Consider the following 19,843-nt stretch of genomic DNA (forward strand, 5'->3'; position numbering starts at 1 on the left):
AAACATTAAGAAATAAATGCCTGGGCAAAGATTAAGTGGGCTTGTAACAAAAGGGAAATGACATGCGGAAAAAACCCGTAACGTGTTATGCAATCTGACGAAGGCCATCCCAAGGTCAAAATAAATTAATTTATGGTATGATCAAGCAAAGGCAATAAAAATAATTGCTCAACTTATAAATCTGAGAGAAGGGTGTATGATCGCAGGCATAAAGTAGCTGAAATTTACATAAAACAAAGAACTAAATTAAGTAATTGGGTTAATGGCAAGGATGATGATGAATATTGAGACTAAAGAAAAGAAAAAAGGTAAAAACAAAATGCAAAGTGTATTGGTTTGGATCCATGAATGTAAAGGAGACCAAAGACTTGCATGAAATAATAAATCTGGCAAGGAATGTAAGAATGACAAAACAATGTTTCAAGGAAAAAAAACCAAGACAACGTGAAACATGAAAAATTGCAGCTCAAAAGAATCATAAAAAAATGATTGGAATAAAGGCAAATACACAACAAACAAAGATCAAGGCATCAAAAAGAACATTAGATGCAACTAAACACTGAAATATTATAATTAAGATTATACACGCAAGAAAACCTCAAGAGGTGTCGACAAAGCATAAGCAAGCATGAATAAATTATCCACAATGAAAAAAAAAATTCAAAAAAATTGCTTTAATGATGTTTTTTTTTTTGGAAGTGGCAAATTTATACTTATAAAAAGTAAAAGTGTGATGTTTGTAAAAAGGAGATATTTTTTTATGACATTTTCAAAAAGAATATAATTACTATTGCAACTAAGGAGGAGATGAATAATAATAATAATAATAATGCATTTTTTTAAATCAAATCAAAACTTAGTTATCAAATTTAATAAAATAAGGACCTGTAAACGATTTGGAATCTAGTGAAGATCTTAAAGCTTGATCTATTAGATAAACCTTAAAAGATAGGTTACAAGTGAGAAAGAGTGTTAGAATCACCGATCCTACATAAAATATATATAAAAAATATAAGAATAATATATAAATTAAGAATAGACCATGCACCTCTGCATGCAAAGTTTAAATGTTTTCAATAAAATTCAAACTCAACTATCAAATTCAATACATACCAAAATACACACCAGATCCAATAGCACATATAATATCCACGAGTCACTGCTCGTTTTATTACAATACATTCGACAACATTCATAGAGAGTTCCACCATGAGCTCAAAGTACGAATTCTACACCATTATTCATACATAGGCACTTGCTCAATATATAATAAAGTGACATAATCTTTTAAACTTGATGGAATTGTGAAGGCATCGTCATCATTCCCATAACTAACATCTGTAACTCGAATAAGATTAACAAAATGTTGAAGGAGAAGCATTGGAGCATTTGTTGGCCTCATGCAATCTTCATTGATATCCTTCCACGCATTAACGTCCATCTTTTGTATCTCTTCAATTGCTTTCTTCTCCGATGCATCATATTGTTTCATGTAGCATTCAACACCGGATGCGCAGTCTCCTCTCTTTTGTTCATCCTTCAAATATATAAACGATGTTATAGTTTTTAGAAAATAAACTTAACATGAAAATTTCTACACACAAAAATATTGATAAGAAAGAAAGTCATGGGTTGAACCTTGGTTCAATTTTTTTGATGCACGAAATAATTGAAAAATCTTGTAAGTTATTAAGTATATCATAAGTTGAACTAATACGTTTTCACTTGAAAGATAAAATTTGTAAATAATTTTCAAAATTGGTTCCTTGCTTATATAAGATATGAGAATACAATTCTCGATGTATCTAGTAATTTTTATTTTTAAGAATTCAGACATCGTACCTCGTGGCCCACAATATCATTCATCAGACGACCGATCATCTTTCCAGCTTTAATAATTTTTGGATTACTTTTTAGCCATTCATACTCCTCCCCTCCTGCAACTTCTTCCATTCCAAGGAAGGATGCTGCCATGATTACCCCATAAGCACTTGTGGCTAATCCATTGCGCACATACTCATCGAATGTTGGGACATGGCATTTATCTGCCCACTCCGCCTCCGCATGGTAGCCTCTCACCACTTCTTTATACTAATAGCATACAAATAAAACAAAGATTGTGTGGTAAAAATACGCAATATTTCAATTAATATATATACAATAACAATAAATTATGCTAGAAATATTAAAAGAATGCATGAGACTGGGAAAATGTTCATACTTCCTCCTTCAGATAATATGAGGCATAGGATCTTCCTTGCTTTCCCATATCATTCTCAGTTTCGTTGAAAAGATTCAGAAGAGCTCTATAAAGAACTTTCATGTAATCGGCAGGTAGTTGATCAATAGCATTCATGCTGCATCTGAAATTGAGACAAAAAATTGCATTTCCTTTCCTGAACATCTTTGTATCGACTTCTTTGTTTATGAAAGATTTAGAAGAGAAAGACAGTCTATGAGGTAACAAGAAACAAACCTTTCAATTGCATTAGTAAAATGCTGTATTTCTTCAAAAGATGCATATGCATCATATGTATCATCTACCAGTGATACAAGTTTTGTATATTTCGTGACCATCATCCGAGAGAAAGCATACTGAGGCTCGAAATGGATCCCATTTGCCCAGAAATAGATCTCTACAATTCTATCTCTTGCATAAGGAAGCTCCTCAGCAAAATTTAAATCATTCCACCACCTAAAATGCACATAGCAACCGAGTAAATAAATTCCAATAGAAACTTAGTCTGATGTCTCTCTCGAACTCGAACACAAAATTACCTCGAGAGAATGGATAGCTCTTGTCGATGCAGTAACTGAACTCGATTGAAATCTATCTTGGCAAACTTGAGTAGAGTGTCAATGCGAGACTCATCTTCTTCGTAGAAAGAGATGTATTTTCTAGCCTCTATTCTTGGTACGCCTTTGTGAAAGGGCCGGATCAAAGCATTCCTAATATGGTCCGCTAGACGTGGGCTTGATTGCGTAGCCGAAGACTCCAGGTTTGCCTTTGTGAAAACAAGAGCTTCATCCAGTACCTGTTCTCCATGCACACTTAAAAATGAAGCTTCATACAAGCTCAGAATGCCTTTAACATCGTTGATGATTGTTTTCTTAAACTCTTCATTGGTGTCCTTGAACTTGTCGAACACAACTGATGATTCATAAAAAAAAAAAAAAACACAAAACACAAATTTTAGCCAATTTTCAAAAGATGTTTGTGAATTATGAAAGAATATTTATTTAGTTTCACGAAAGTTTTGCTAGTCACAAAAACTTTACTGTTCTAGTCTTTTTTTTAATAATCTTAATTTGACCATGTGTTACTTCTTGTGAAAGAAAGATTTAGCAGAGTTTAAAGTACTGTTCAAGAAATAATTTTTGAGATGTTAATTAAAGTTTGGAAGGCTATAAAGTGGAAGTATGCGCTCACCGCAAGGTATTTTGAATCCATGCTGTCTTAATACTCGAAATAGTAGTGACACAGTGTAGAGATCAAAGTCATGCTTCTCGAGAAGATTAGGAAGGTCATAAAAAATTTCTTTAAGGCTGTTTTCAATCTCGTCGTCAAAATGATATGACACACCAAGCCGACATAACTGATTAATGAATTCAATATGTTCCACTGTATCCTTTTTGGATGCCATCAGCATGTCCTTCACATTTTCCTTCAACACTTCTACTTTTCGGCTGTATGACTCGAATTCCTGCAGGGAAATATTCAGTAATAATCAACTGTCGTATTAATTAGATTTTAAAATGATTACTTCATACAAAAAAAAGAGTTAGTTATAACTTAATCTCTAGTTTATCTGAACTAATAAAATAATTATTAAAGTTTTGGAAACTATATGCTTAATCCTTAAAAAAAAAAAAAGAATTTTACACTATCAAAAGATGAATTCTTTGTTTAAAATAAAAGCAATCAACGGCTAGACAAAAGTGTAACTACTTTTGGGGGTCTAGCCCATCTTTTACTCTATCAAAAGATGAATATTTTTTTTTACACTTGAGGGTCTAGCCCATTAGTCAACAGCAAGGCTTGTCTTTGCAAAAGTCCTGGTTTCGAACCTCAAGAGTACCAGCCTGTCACCCCGCGGTGCCTTACCTGCCTACTGGGCTTGCAGGATGTTCAGTAGGCCCTGGGATTAGTTGTGGTGCGCGTAAGCTGGCCCGGACATCCAGGGTCATCAAAAAAAAAAAAAAGTGTAACTACTTTAACATCAACTTTGACCTGAGAGGAGTGGAGACATAGGATATATATATATATGATTTTATCATTAAAAAAAAACACAGGTAATATATAATTAAAATATTTAGAAACAAATTGTGAAACATCAGATTACAATCTTAGGGCAGAATTGGATGATAGATCCCACAAATCTAATAGCTCTAATAACATGCATATAGTTTTGAAACTTAAATTTTTTTAATACTGCTATACATATATAGAAGAGAAGTAATTTACCGTTTGTGGGAAGGAAAATGAAGCGAAGCTACAACCCCACAAGCTTGGTGGGAAATTTGCCTCTGGACGAGAATTGTTTTGGCGATTACTACTTGCTGTTAAATGTGCTTGGGTTTCCATTTTTTTTTAGATGAACTAGAGGCCAGTTCTTTAATTGCTGGTTGAGTATCTAAATCATCAAAGCAAGGCTATTTATAATAGAATATCAAGACTTTACATAAGAAAAATGATTTTGGTATTGAAGCATAAGAAAAAAGGTTCAATTTTGTCTTCAATCATGAAATGGCTTCAAATGATTTGAGACAGTTTAGCCTCAAAATAGACTTGATTGCATAGTAGCAAGATAATCTGGGTTGCGTGGAAATATATCATTTCTATACAAAAATTATAAAAAATACAGAAATTCATTTTAAAATGGTATCCGAAACACATTCATTACTAACTCTTTAATTTCATCTCTATAACCAAATATATTTATATATTTATTATTTTCATCTCTTTTATTTTATAACAATAACCAAATACTTTTTTTATTCATACAGTAGATCCATATAAAAGTGGCCGGTCTTGAAATATAACATAATAGGGACTGCAAATAAATAAAAGTGAGTATAAAAATTATTGTTTATATTAAATGATTTCTGAACTTTTTTTTAGTAAATTGAGTTTTTGGATTTATATTTCTTTTCCAAAATATTAGTATTGAGAAAGGATATGTATAAAAAAATGAAATTGTTGGGAGAATTTGTTTTGATTGTGTGAGTTTGTAATATGAAGATTCAATACCATGAAAGTATTATTTGTCCTCAAACTAGCTAATATTGAATTTAAAGCAAATATATATTTACAACTAATATATATATAGAGACACCAAAAGTCTTTTGTTTTATTAGATGGTAAAACAAAATATTGTTCTAAAAATAATCTAAGAATTTGTTTAGTTTTTTGTAAAATAGAAAAAAATAAAAACTTTTCAAATAGTTAAAGAACTGTATTTATAGTATTGAGTGAACAATGACTTATATATATTTTACTGTAATTTATCTAAAATGAAGCGAAGCTAACCCCACAAGCTTGGTGGGAAATATGTCCATCGACTAGAATTGTTTTGTTGATTGGTGTTAGCTGTTAAATGTGCTTGGGTTTCCATTTTCTTGAATGAAATAGAGACAAATGCTCGAGATTAGTACTTTGATGCTCGAGGACCTAAATCTTCATCAAAGGAAGGCTATTTTTATAGGGAAATAGCATGACGTTTTGTAATATACCTTTTCTTATTGAACTCCTTAATTAAAAAACATGGACGTGATTTTGATGCTAAAATGGTGTTTTTAAATATAGTAGTGTTTGTTTTTTAAAATATATTTTTAAAAAATATATATTAAAATAATATATTTTTTTTATTTTATAAAATTTATTTTTGATATTAACATATTAAAACAATTCATAAATATTGTCATGACCCAATTTTGGCCCATTGGCTTTTAATTTAATTTTTACAGAGTTTAAAATGTAAAATTAAAATATCAGAGACTTATTTCAATGAAAAGTGTGATTTGTCAACTTGCGTGAAAATTAAGGACTATAATGTGTTTTTTCCATTCTATCCTTATCTTTGAGATAATCCTTACTTTCGAAATAATCGTTATCTTCAAGATAATCCTTACCTTCAAGATAATGATAGTTGTTTGATTTCGAATTCGATTCTAATTCGAACTTCAAAAAAGAGAATGAGTTTGATTGAGACTTTACTTCTTACAAGCGATGGGACTCTTGCACTATAAATATTGATCCCAGTCTATGCAAAAGGAGGATGGAAGGGGAGGAGAAACCCTAAAAGAAGAGACCCCAGAGAAGGTCATTACCAGAAACCCTAAAAGAGAGAAACATAAAAAAGGAAGGGGCGGCGAACCCTACACTAGCTGCCACCCCCTTTAACTTTTTTTTTTTAGCCTAGTCTCACTCGACTTCGCCTCCAGCAGTCGCACGCCTAGGTAAGTTTCCTTCCTTGCTTGCTAAAATAATTAATTCGTTACTGTTGCATACATTTTTTGATAGTAAAAAATTCTAAAAATATTTGGGGCCTTCGTTGATTTGTTTGTGAGCCCCTCGCACTTTGTTTTATTTTTTTGTTCTTTGTGTTTGTATTTTTTATAGATGTGCTCAATCTGTGGACTATTACTATTAAATGCAAATATGTCATGCAATGTTTTTTTTTTTACTTCCATCTAAAAAAACAGAAAAATAAAAAAGGTAGAAAAAATAAAAAATAAAAAAATGTGTATGCATGAATAAAAATAATGTAAATTTATTGGTTTATTCACTGACGCCAGAGTCAGGAATAAAAAAAATACCGGTTTAAATTTATATTATTTTTATTCGTGGTACTTTATTTTATTTAGCTAGAAAAATAAAAAATATGTGCATGCGTAAAAATAAATTTATTTTTATTTATTTATTCACTAGCACTAGAGTCGGGAATAAAAAATATTGATCTAATTTATTTTATAGCTACATGATATTTACCAATGCCAGAGTTGGAAGTATCCGTAGTTGAATATTCACTGGCGCCAGAGTCAGGAATATTATAAGCAAATTATCATAGCAAAAACTAATAAACATTTAGCAATTTAAGACAAAACTAGCAATGCAGCCTACCTTGAGCAGGACGTTTAAAGGGTGATAATATCTTTCCTTTTACGTAACCAATCCCGAACCATAGAATCTCTGTTGACCAGTTAAGGTTTCTAGTGGCCATAATACTAGGTAGCGACTCCTTAAACAAGAATATTCCCATTAAAGAACAGGATGCCAGAAATCCGTTCTTTCCAAAGATTTAAAAGAGTTTTAAGACCGCCGCGATGTCGGGTGTGACAAATATAAAAAAATTCAACCTTAATTTCAAATACCAATCACAAGTAAAACATTTGTGTCACGACTTGAACTTTTCAAGTGTGTTTTAAAAGAAAAATAATAAATCATTAGATGTAAATATTAAAAAAAAAAAAGTGCAAAAGAGAGGGGGAGAGAGAAGAGGGAATAAGTATGGAAATATAAATATGTAAGTAAAATCACTTTCCCATTTCCACTCGTCAAAACAAAAATATGTTATAAATATTGTTTAAGTGTGATTAAAAGAATAATAAATCATTAGAAGTACGAAAATATTAAAAATAAAACACCAAAAAGAGAGGGAGAGAGAAAAGAGAACACATATGAAAGAGAGTAGAACTACGGTCAATTTCCCGTATTACCCAACCAACTCTGTTTCAATATTACAAAAGATAAAAGACACTTGTATTCGTTTCGAAACTTCAAAGCTCTTTGTACAGTATTTGATATAAATTTATGTTATTTTTGTGGTGTTTTGAAAATAAAAGAGAATAGGAAAAGGTAATAAAATCTTAAAGGCTTAAAAGTAGGTATAAATGAATAAAGAGTATTATTATAAAAAAAAAAAAAAAAGCTTAGAAAGAAAGAGGGATCTGAAAATTCAGAGTGAGGGCCGGCAGGAGATAAGAAAAGGGAAAGAAGATGAGAAAATAGGGAAAAATAAAGGAAGGAGAAGAGAGTTAGAGAAAATAAATTTAAAATGTAAGATTTACGCTTTGATATGTATAAATGTGTTTTCTTTAGCTTTAATTTTATGTTTTGTTGAAGTTTAGAGTTTTAGAGATTTTGTTTTGGGTTTGATTGATGAATTGATTTGAATATTATGGGTTGATTGTTATGGGTATTGAGTTAATTAGTTGATTTTGGAAGATTTTAGGTAAAAATAATGATTTTGAGTTAGGATTTGTTTAAATGATGAATTTGAGTTAGAAATTTTGATATATTATTAGGTGTTCTGTGAAAAAATTTGGGTTTGAGATTGAAGATTATAAAATTTTAATTTGGTTCCTCAATTTGTGAAAATTATAGTTCAATCCCCGAACTTTGAAAGCAAATTACAGATTGGTCCCTGGAGAATAATTTGAGATTCTGGACAGGATTGTGGATTAATTATGGACAAAATTCTAGTATAGCTATGAATTTATGATATTTTTAGTTTGGTCCTCCAATTTAACAAAATTATAAATTTGACCCTAAAAATCTGCTAAAAAATTCCAGAATGGTCCCTAGAGCATAATTTGAGATTCTGGACAGAACTGAGGATGAATTATGGGGAAAATTCTAGTATGGTTATGAATTTATGATATTTTTAGTTTGGTCCTCCAATTTGCCCCTAAAAATATGGTAAAATTTGAAATTGGTCCCTAGATGTAATGTTAGCTTTTTCAGATTGGTTTAATGAATAATTGAGGGTTATTTGGTGAATTATTATCAAGTGTTATTATTTTTTTATGAATTAAATTTCAAAAAAATCGTTTAATTCTTTGGTTTTTGAGAAAAATGACTAATTAGCTCAAAAACATTTAGGGTTATGGAATAAACCCTTAGTTAATTGTATTAAATAGGTTGTAAGTTCTTTTTGAGTCACTACCTCATGTATGTATATTGAACGTTATCTACTCAATGAGTTGTTGAAGCCATATTTTCATTATTTATCTTTTCAAGCTTATAGCTTGTTCGTAGATAACTTTTATTGGACCTTCAGAATCTGCTTTTTTAGTTGTAATTTATACTTTTTTATATTTAGTTAATACTCCACAACTATGAATTTGTATTAAGATATATCAAATTATATTATGAAGTTAATTTACTGTTGCATTGAACTCTGATTGAATTATTTAAACAATAAATTCGTATGTGAGTTTGGGTTTACATAAATATGGAACCTTGAAAGGGAACCTTGGTTATGTATCAGTCATGGATTCGAAAATCCAATCATGATAATTTTCTTCTTTATATTTTTCTCAATCCCTTTCACGTTACATTTTATATGAGAATTGACACAATGTTAAGTGAAAAGATAGAATTAGAATTCTTAACCCTAAAATTACAGCCTCAAACTATATAGAAGTAAAGAAATTTTTGATATATCTCAATGGTTTTTGAATTCATAATTTTAATGAAAAAAATAAAACATCAACTATTGATATATAGGTAAATTCCTACTTAAAAAAGAATAAAAACACTAACTAAGAAAAATAATTAAAATCTAAAACTAACTATAAAAATAATTAAAATCACATGTTTTTGAAAAGTCATCAAAACATTTTCAAAAAATCATAAAAAGAATAAAAGATTGATTTAATTTTTTTTATATAATTTAGCCTTATTGTAAATGATATCAGATATAATGGAATGTAATGTGATGGTCCATTATATTTCTAATTTTTGCTATGTAATTTTTAAAATTATAATATAATGAAAATTTTTAATTTAATGACTCATTAAATTACAAGCATTATATATATATAAAGATTAAGTACTAAACCATTACATGATTTAGAATAATTACGCAGATATCTAATTACAAAAACTGTGATAAGACTAAAGCATTACCAAGTCAATATGAACCCTTCAGGTCACTTTCATGATTTTAATTTAGAAATGATTATCAATAAGATGGAACATCCTTACTGTTGCTATCAAATTTTTGACCCATGTTTTTGATATATTTTCAAAAAAAAATCCAAAAATAGAGAAAAACAAAGAAAATCCAAAAAATATGTTTTTTAATATATTTTTGTCATTTTAGCATTTTCAACGTCGTCTAAATTTTTTTTTAAATTTTTAAGGGTCTTTCGAACGCGTTCGACTTTTCACGCGTCATTTTTAAAATAATTGATTTTCCGTATTTGAGTCGACGTTGATATTGCTCGTTTTCAAAAAAATACAAAAAAACAAGAAAAATCAAATTTTACAAAAAAAGAAAATTAAGGGACCAATTTTGAGGCCGAAACAATATTTTTGCCTATGTATATGGAATTTTGAATTTTGGAAGAAAGGGCAATGTCGCACCCCAAAAAAAAATCAGCGCGCGGCATCGGCTGACGATTTTTCTCGTTTGTGATGTTTTGCTGAATTTGATTTGTGGGAGTCGCCACCTAGTAATTGATTTCGGGCTACTAGGAAACCGGATGTACTGGTCTTGTCAAAGATTCGCGGGTAAAGGACTGGTTGTGGTTAGGGAAGGTATTAGCACCCCTAACACACCCTACCTGAGGTAAGCTGCTTCGTGGTTTTGACGTGTTAAAGAAGTTTTAATAATTGTCTTTTCATCAGAAATTAGAAATATCACTTACGTATAAGTTAATAATTCTTAACCGTGATCCGATCAAAATATTAAATTCTTCTTTAATATATTTGCAATTTCATCCTAAAAAATAAATAAATAAATAAATAAAATAACAAATTCATAAAACAAATACAAACAAACACATTCACGTTCACTATATTTCTTTTCTTTTCTTTTCCTTTCCTTTTTTTTTTGTTCTTTTTTTTTTATTATTACATCCACCATACAAAATACAAATACAAAATTCAAATTGAAATTCAAAATAAATAAATAAAAATTACATTACATAATTTAAAATTTACAAAAACATGTCCCTAAAATTCTAGAAATTGCAGGGAAGGACTCCTGCAACCCGCTGGAACAGTGCTGGGAGCATCTTCTGGGCAGCTGGACAGTGGCGGCGCGTCTCCCCACGCGCCACTGGCGGCGCGTGGGTTCACGCGCCGCCGAAAAAATACCAGAAACCATGTGGGTCTGTCTCGGCTTCTTCTCTTCCTCCATTCCCTTCCAGCGGTGAGAATCGCCGCCACCTGCAAAGAGGAGAAAAACGCACAAAAGGCAGTTGATTTTATTTCTTTCTTTCCTTCAGATCTGTTTCGGTCTTCTTTTTTTCAGTTATAGTTTGTCGTTCTTCCCTTCTTCCAGTGACAGATCTGGCGATTGTTGTCCATGGATGTTGATGGCTGAGAGGAGTGCCGCCGAGATGGAGACTGTCGTGGAGGGCAGATCGGCGGTTTGCAGAGGGCGACGAGGGATCAGTGGCTAGTTGAAGGCGGCGCTGCTGTGGTTGATGGAGTGGACGGCGCCGATGGGATGAGGAGACGCCGCTGCTGGGCCTCCGTTCGGTGTTGGAGGGGGCGCCGCTGCTGAGGCTGTGGGTCGCTGCTGAGTGGATCAAAGAAGAAGATGCTGCCGAGAGAGGTGCTTCAGTGTTGATGGGTCCGACGGGATAGAGACGAAGGCTGTGATGTTTCGGGCAGCTGTTGTGGGGAAGGAAAAATCCAAAAATCCAGTAGGGGGGGGAAGCGGCCAGCTTTGTTTTTCTGACCTTGGCTGGGGAAGGGAGAAGAAACGATGTAGGCCGGCGATGGTGAAGGGTTTGTGGAGATGGGGGTGTTCGGGTGGCTGAGAAAAAATTCAAACCGGCTGGGGGCTGTGATTTTTGGCTCCGGTTGAAGAGAAGAAAAAAAAAAATTAAAAAAAACGAGAGGGGAAGGGGCCTTGGGCGAGAAGGAGCAACGGCTGGAGGTTCAAAAAATTTCAAACCGGGGGCGGGGCGGCTCCTTTGGGTAGGCTGTTTGGAGAAAACAAAAGATAGGTTTAGGGTTTTTTCTTTTGTATTTTTGCTGAAGTTTCAAAATTGCCCCCCCCCTTTTTAAAAATCAGTTTAGCATGGTATTTATAGGCAAAAATATTGCTAGGTTTTTCGACTTGGTCCCTCAACTTCTTTCTTTTTGTAAATTTTGATTTTTCTTATTTTTTTTGTATTTTTTGAAAAAGAGCAATATCAACGTCGACTCAAAATGCGGAAAATCAATATTTTAAAAATGACGCGTGAAAAGTCGAACGCGTTTGAAAATATTTTAACAATTTAAATTCTTTTTTAGACGCCGTTGAAAATGCTAAAATGACGAAAATATATTAAAAAAAATATTTTTTGGATTTTCTTTGTTTTTCTCAATTTTTTGGATTTTTTTGAAAATATATCAAAAACATCGGTCAAAAATTGGGTAGCAACAGGCAACCTAAGAATTTTTTTTCTCTTCACCCGAAACTAGCCGTTGCCCCTAGCCCAAGACCATTATTTAATCCCTCTCTTTCGGCTAAAAATTAGGAACTCATCCACCACCCAGGACTTTTTTTCCTTATTTCCAGCCAAGAGAGGCTCTCCTCACGAGAAAAAAAGCCCCTATTTCTTCTCATCCCCAGCTTTGCAAAAAAGGGGGGAAGACGTTGGAGCCATTTTCGACGGGTCCCAAGAACAGTGGGCAGAGACCCACGATCCCCAGCCCCTGTTGAATTTTCTCCTTTCTCCTTTTCTTCTCCCAAAACCAGAAGCCAAGACAGGCCCCCAACCTTGCATTTTTCTGAAGCCAGCCATACGTCCCCCCCTTGCCAGCGCCGTTCCCTTATTTTTCCAACACACCCAAGCCAGCCCCTCACTTTTTGAATTTTTGTTTCTTCTCCCTCAACCGGCCACAACCTTTTTTTTCAATCTCCCCGTCATCTCCCCCGAAGCCACACAAATCCTCTCCCTTCTCCTCCAAAACCGAACAGCCCCTTCCCCGGATTGATTTTTTTGCGCCCGAGACCCCCATCTCACTTTCTCCCTCACTGCAAACCCTCACTGTTGAATAACCCAGTTCTTCCCCACACAAACCGGAGAGCATAGGGAGGCCGCCGTTCCTATCTACTTTACCTTTTCCCTGCTCCACCTCTTGCCAGCCAAAGGCTTTTCTTCCCCTGCCACCCGAGGGAAACAAGCCCCTCTCCTTCATCCATCTCACTATTTTCCTCTCATTTGCAGCCTCCCCAGCCGCCTCTCACTGGGCAAATACAAATCCCCCCAACTCACGGCCCCTTTGCAAAAACAAACCGGCCGCCACCCCCCCATCCTCAGATATTTCCTTTCTTCTCCATAACCGACAGCAGCCCCTGCCCTCTTCCCCATTTTTCTCCTCCCCACAGACCAGCGGCCGGACCGGCCACCACGGAACCCAAGCCACAGCAGCGACCCCAACAGCGCCGCCCGAAGTAGAGGCTGACCCGGGGCAAAGTTGATCTGAAGAAGGGCGAACCGATCTGCAAAAAATCAGATCAAAGAAGCAGATCTGTAACGGAAAGAAAAAAATTAAAACGAACTGCTGTTTGTGAGTTTTTTCTCTTGTTGCAGGTGGCGGTGACCTTCACCGCCGGCGAGGAAAGGAAGAGGAGAAGGAGCCGCTCCAGCCCCCTCTGTTTTTCAGGTTTTCCATCGGCAGTGACGGTGGCGCGTGGGAAGACGCGCCGCCAGTGTTCAGCTGCCCAGAATATGTTTCCAACACTGTTCCGGTGGTGCCCCATAAATTCCAGATTGTGTTGGGGCTGTTTTTTGTAAATTTTAAATTAATTAATGTAATTTTTATTTTGATGTTTTGAATTTGTATTGTATAAATGTGATGGAAAAGAAAAGAAAAATAAATAATAAAAAAATTGTGTGTGTTTGTATTTTTTTTTCTTATGACATTGAATTATAAAAAATAAAAAAAGACAAAAAGAATTAATTGTTAATTTAAATATGGTTAAATATCTTAAGGACAAATAAAATCAAGTTGTATTTTCCACGAAAATGTAAGAACAAGTTTTTTTACATATATTCGGAGATTTAATAACTGATTTATTCAAGCCTTAGAATTTAATTAATACTTTAAATTTTCTTAAATATGGTTAAATATCTCAAGGACAAATAAAATTTTCCATGAAAATGTAAGAACAAGTTTTTACATATATTTGGGGATTTAATAACTGATTTATTCAAGCTTTAGAATTTAATTAATATTTTAAATTTTCAAATTACATCAGAACACAAAGCAACTTACCTCAGGTAGGGTGTGTTAGGGGTGCTAATACCTTCCCTAACCACAACCAGTCCTTACCCGCGATCTCTGACAAGACCAGTACATCAGGTTTCCTAGTAGCCCTCAATGAATTACTAGGTGGCGACTCCTAACGAACCGATTCAAGCAAACGCAACAAATGAGAAAAATCGCCAGCCGATGTCGCGCGCTAGATTTTTTTTGGGGTGCGACACTTACTACATTACTTTTGGTTCCTACTTAAACATACATGAATTGAACCAAATTAATTTTGGTTCCTACTTAAACATTACTTTTTCCAAACAACCTTACTACAAAATAAATAAATAAATAAATAAAGTTGAGCAAACCCACTAAGCAATTACATATAATAAAATTTCATAAAATAAAATTTATAACGATATGTTTTATAATATGTAATGCAATGCAATGTAATGTAAATATAATCCATTATATTTTTATGTTTTTTTGAGTTATTTTGAAAATTATAATAAATGAAATATTGTAATTTAATAGCTTATTATATTACTAGCATATATATATATATTAAAAAAAAAGTAATAATCCATTACACGATTAAGAGTAATTATGAAGTGAATTACAAAAGGTATCATAAATACTAGATTTTTAATTTTTACTATACGAGGACCAAAAGATTTTAATTATTTTTTTTTTTACTATAATTCGAATATAATTCTGCCTTATCTGCTATTTCATGCATGTCACTTACATTCAAATACATATATATACATTACACTAATGAAGCCTCTAATTCAAATCAATCAATCCCAATGACAAAAACAAAAATTGATCGATTTCTAAGTCTATGATTCATACCCCCCACCTATATATAAACATGTGGTTTACATTCTATCTTTCCGAAAATCATATTCAAGATTATTGCCAAACACTGTACAAGGTTCAATCTTATTTATAATTCTACTCAATCAAAAGTTTTGATCATGGCCATCTATAAGCTAAGTTTTCTTAACAGGGAAGCCGCCTACGAACAAATTACTAGAGGTCTTTATAAAAGAAATTTCCTCACCTTTTTAATGTACATTAGAAAATAGACGAAAGAGAGAGGGACAGCGAGAGTTAAGAAAAGAGAGAGACTCAAACCGAGAGATCAAGGGAAGAAAACGAACAAAACAGACAAAGAAAAAAGAGAGAGACAGAGACAGAGGAGAAAAATAGAAAAGGGAGAGAAACATAGGACGAGAGAACGCAGAAACAGAGGAAAACAGAGAAAGAAAGAAAGGAAAAGGGAGGAGGATTGTACTGCACTGACCAAATAGAAGGAATGGACAAATTGCCTTGACGCCGCACACATATAGCAAGAAGCATCAATACTCTTCCAACATTTTTTTTAAATTATTTATCGACTCTGTTTATCTTGTAGTCTAATTGTTTTAGCTATCTTTGTCATGGTAAAATTCGAAGTGAATATAATTATTTTAAAGATTATGCTTGCTACCTTGCGTGCTAATCTCCAAGAATTATGTTCTTCACTTGTTATACGGATCAATATCACTTGCAAAATTATGTTCATCAATTATTATATTCATGAATATCACTTTGCAAGACAATCTAATCAAAACATTTATCAATAAAAAAATATGGCAGATATTTAAACATGCCAAATGTTCTCATAGGAAAAAATATGGCAGATATTTAAACATGCCAAACATTCAAATCAATCAATCCCAATGACAAAAACAAAAATTGATTGATTTCTAAGTCTATGATTCATACCCCCCACCTATTTATAAACATGTGGTTTACATTCTATCTGTTCGAAAATCATATTCAAGATTATTGCTAAACACTGTATAAGGTTCAATATTCTTATTTATAATTCCACTCAATCAAAAGTTTTGATCATGGCCATCTATAAGCTAACTTTTCTTAACAGGGTTCCACATTTTACATGCATTTGGATTGTGACTGCTTTTTTTCCCTGATAAATTACTTTTTTTTTATAATCCTGAAATGTTGCAAATATATATATATAAGTCTTGTTTTAATGTATACGACCGAGTCTTTCAAAGATACAAAAATCATATTATATTTTCATATAAACAAATTCCAAAAACAAATATGTGATAGCATGCATTTTAAGTTTTAATAACCAATTTATTAAAGTTATAAGAACTAGGTCTATATTTTAAAAAATACCAAAACAAATATTTTGTTTTCTTTTAGTATCTAAGATTATAAACTTATATGTAAGATATATTATCGATATTAAAAAAGTAGTTTTTTTTATATATAAATATTAGAATAGTTAGGTTTTTTATCCTAATAAAATAAAAATTTCATATTTCATGCATGTCACTTACATTCAAATACATATATATAATTCAAATATAATTCTGCCTTATCTGCTATTTCATGCATGTCACTTACATTCAAATACATATATATACATACACAAGTATACATTACACTAATGAAGCCTCTAATTCAAATCAATCAATCCCAATGACAAAAACAAAAATTGATTGATTTCTAAGTCTATGATTCATACCCCCCACCTATTTATAAACATGTGGTTTACATTCTATCTTTTCGAAAATCAGATTCAAGGTTATTGCCAAACACTGTATAAGGTTCAATCTTATTTATAATTCTACTCAATCAATCAAAAGTGTTGAGCCGCCTACGTTTTACATGCATTTGGATTGTGACTGCTTTTTTGCCCTTATAGATTACATTTCAAACAGGGAAGTCGCCTAAGTTTAAATTTTCATTTACCACTCTCTCTCTCTCTCTCTCTCTTTGAGAAGTATATGATTTCATTAAATGCCATAGTCTGGCGGCATGAAAAATTACAAAGCCTGCCGCATATCGATTTTGCAGGAACTACCAATCAAAGCAAAGTCCATACAATGAGGACAAAACATCAAATATAGTCTAAGAAAGCAACAATATAATCTACTCAAGATAACCATTACTGCAAAGTCCAGGAGAAGCTTCCAAGAGTCTCCAATTTAATTTTAACATGAATCTAGACCTCTGAAGAGATGCACATTTAGCTTGATAGACATAATCTGAGAGATGAATCAAAACTAAGCAATGAAATTACTGGATTTGCACACTCCTTGCTTAGCAATACAATCTGCCAGACTATTGCTCTCTCTCTCTCTCTCTCTCTCTCTATATATATATATATATATATAATGCTCACTGTGTTTGAATCAATTCTACAAGTGGCCGATATGAAAGAGATTTCCTCACTTTTATACAGTACATTAGAAAATTCAAAATATAAAAATAATTCAAAACATTAAAAAAAAAATCAATCATTGAAATTTTGAAAGTTTTAAGATATTGGAAAGTGAATTCCGGGGAAATTGAATTCCGAGAAAGTATTTTCTGATGTTTGGTAGTGTAATGGAAAATAAGTTGGAAAATATTTTCCAGTGTTTGGTTATGTCATGGAAAATGAGCTGGAAAATAACTTATTAATATTTTATTTTTCTCAAGTTTATTAAAATAATGAGGAACAAATCTTTTATAAATTAAAAAGTTGAATTAGAATGAAATTGGAAAAAAAAAATTCATAAATTATCTCAAATAAAATAATAATAATCAAAATAATAGAGATCAAATCTAAAACATTAAAAAAATAAAAGATGAAGAAATTAAAATAATAATAATCAACATTTCATAAATTATTTCAAATAAAATAAGTAACAATCAAAAGAATGAGGACCAAATTTGATAGATAAAAAATTTCAATAAAAAAATGATAAGCATAAAGCAAATAGCAATTATAAAAATAAGAACCAAAATTAATATAAAAATAAAATTTTAAGAGATGAAATTGAAAAATAAATATTCAAAAACAAAATATATATAGCAATCAAAAGTTTGAGGATCAAATTTGATATCATCAGCAAAAAATGACTAGTACATTCGGGTTTCCTAGTAACCCTCAATTAAATACTAGGTGACGACTCCCAACGAATCAAGCAAACGAAACGAAAAAAAAAAATCATCAGCCAACGCTACGCGGGTGACGTGCAACATCCACAAAGCATTTATATATAATAAAATTTCTAATGATATGTTTTATAATATGTAATGCAATGTAATGTAAATATGGTCCATTATATTTTTATGTTTTGTTGAGTTATTTTGAAAATTATAATAAATGAAATATTGTAATTTAATAGCTTATCATATTACTAGCATTATATATATTAAAAAAATAATAATAAACCATTACACTATATATAAACATGTGGTCTACATTCTATCTTTGCGAAAATCAGATTCAAGATTATTGCCAAACACTGTATAAGGTTCAGTCTTATTTATAATTCCACTCAATCAATCAAAAGTTTTGATCATGGCCATCTATAAGCTAACTTTTCCTAACAGGGAAGCCGCCTACTTACACTGCGTTCAAATTTTCATGAACCACAGCATATTGATAGTTTGCTTCTCTCTCTCTCTATCTATCTCAAATGCTCACTGTGTTTGAATCAATGCTACAAGTGGCCGATATGAAAGAGATTTCCTCACTTTTATACAGTACATTAGAAAATTAAAAATTTAGAAATAATTCAAAACATAAAAAAAAAAAAAAAAAGTTCAATCATTGAAATTGTGAAAAAATTATAAGAAATTCAAAAAAACTTAAAAAGGGAAATTTCGAAATTACTCTTTGTTTTATGGCTCAAGCCAAGGCAATTAAGGAAGCCTAAACAAAAAATTCGAAATTTCTCTCCAAGCTTTAATTTTTTGGAAAATATGATCGTGGGGATGGAAATTTCATTATTTTAGACTAAATTATTTTTATTTCATTGTTAAAAAAAACTAATTTTATTTAGTTACATTAAATAGAAGTATATATCGTGGATTATGAATACTTACATTAAATTGTTAAAGCATTGATGGAATTATATAGACAGCATATATATGAAAAATAGAGAAAATGATTTTGTTCTTGAAAAGAGGGAAAAAATATATTAAATTTGTCGCACCTGACATCGCGGCGGCCTTAAAAATTTAATTCTTTAGAAAGAATGGATTTCTGGCATCATGTTATTTAATGTGGATAAGTTCTTGTTTAAGGAGTCGTCACCTAGTATTATGGTCACTAGGAACCCTAACTGGTCAACAGAGATTCTATGGTTCGGGACTGGTTACGTAAAAGGAAAGATATTATCACCCCTTAAACGTCCTACCTGAGGCAGGCCGCATTGCTGGTTTCGTCTTAAATTGCTAAATGTTTATTAATTTATGTTATGAAAATTTGTTTATAATATTCCTGACTCTGGCGCCAGTGAATATTTAACTGCGAATATTTCCAAATCTGGCGTTGATAAATATTATGCAGTTATAAAAAAAAAAAAACAAATTTATTTTTCTTTATTCCTGACTCTGGCGTCAGTGAATAAACAAATAAAATAAATTTATTTTTTACGCATGCACATTTTTTTGTTAAATAAAAATAAAATACAATGAATAATATAAATTAAACCGGTATTTTTATTTCCGACTCTAGCGTCAGTGAATAAACCAATAAATTTATATTTTTTTTTCCATGCATACATATTTTTTTTTCTGTCCTTTATTTTATTTTTTATTTTTTATTTTTTGATCTGG

The 19,843-nt window shown here is 31.9% G+C and overlaps 1 protein-coding gene across 1 annotated transcript; it reads right to left on the bottom strand.

Moving 5' to 3' along the window:
• Positions 1 to 1,129: 1,129 nt before the first annotated feature.
• LOC118045274 (probable terpene synthase 6) lies at positions 1,130 to 13,712 on the bottom strand. The gene is made up of 9 exons (XM_073406967.1): positions 13,541 to 13,712; positions 13,246 to 13,451; positions 11,108 to 11,179; positions 3,431 to 3,704; positions 2,779 to 3,151; positions 2,477 to 2,695; positions 2,222 to 2,363; positions 1,843 to 2,091; positions 1,130 to 1,537 (listed from the first exon to the last, which is right to left on the bottom strand). Exons 1-9 carry the CDS (start codon positions 13,710 to 13,712, stop codon positions 1,238 to 1,240), a joined length of 2,007 nt encoding a protein of 668 aa, XP_073263068.1. The 3' UTR covers positions 1,130 to 1,237.
• Between the last annotated feature and the right edge of the window lie 6,131 nt (positions 13,713 to 19,843).

The sequence above is a fragment of the Populus alba genome, chromosome 19 (genome assembly GCF_005239225.2).
Source record: "Populus alba chromosome 19, ASM523922v2, whole genome shotgun sequence".
NCBI classification, from domain to species: domain Eukaryota; kingdom Viridiplantae; phylum Streptophyta; class Magnoliopsida; order Malpighiales; family Salicaceae; genus Populus; species Populus alba.

Coding starts and splice junctions, on each gene's coding strand:
- LOC118045274 (XM_073406967.1), bottom strand. CDS start 13,712: ATGGGGCACCACCGGAACAGTGTTGGAAACATATTCTGGGCAGCTGAA. Junction 2,364..2,476: donor TTTACTAATGCAATTGAAAG/GTTTGTTTCTTG, acceptor TCTCAATTTCAG/ATGCAGCATGAATGCTATTG. Junction 2,092..2,221: donor CATATTATCTGAAGGAGGAA/GTATGAACATTT, acceptor GTATGCTATTAG/TATAAAGAAGTGGTGAGAGG.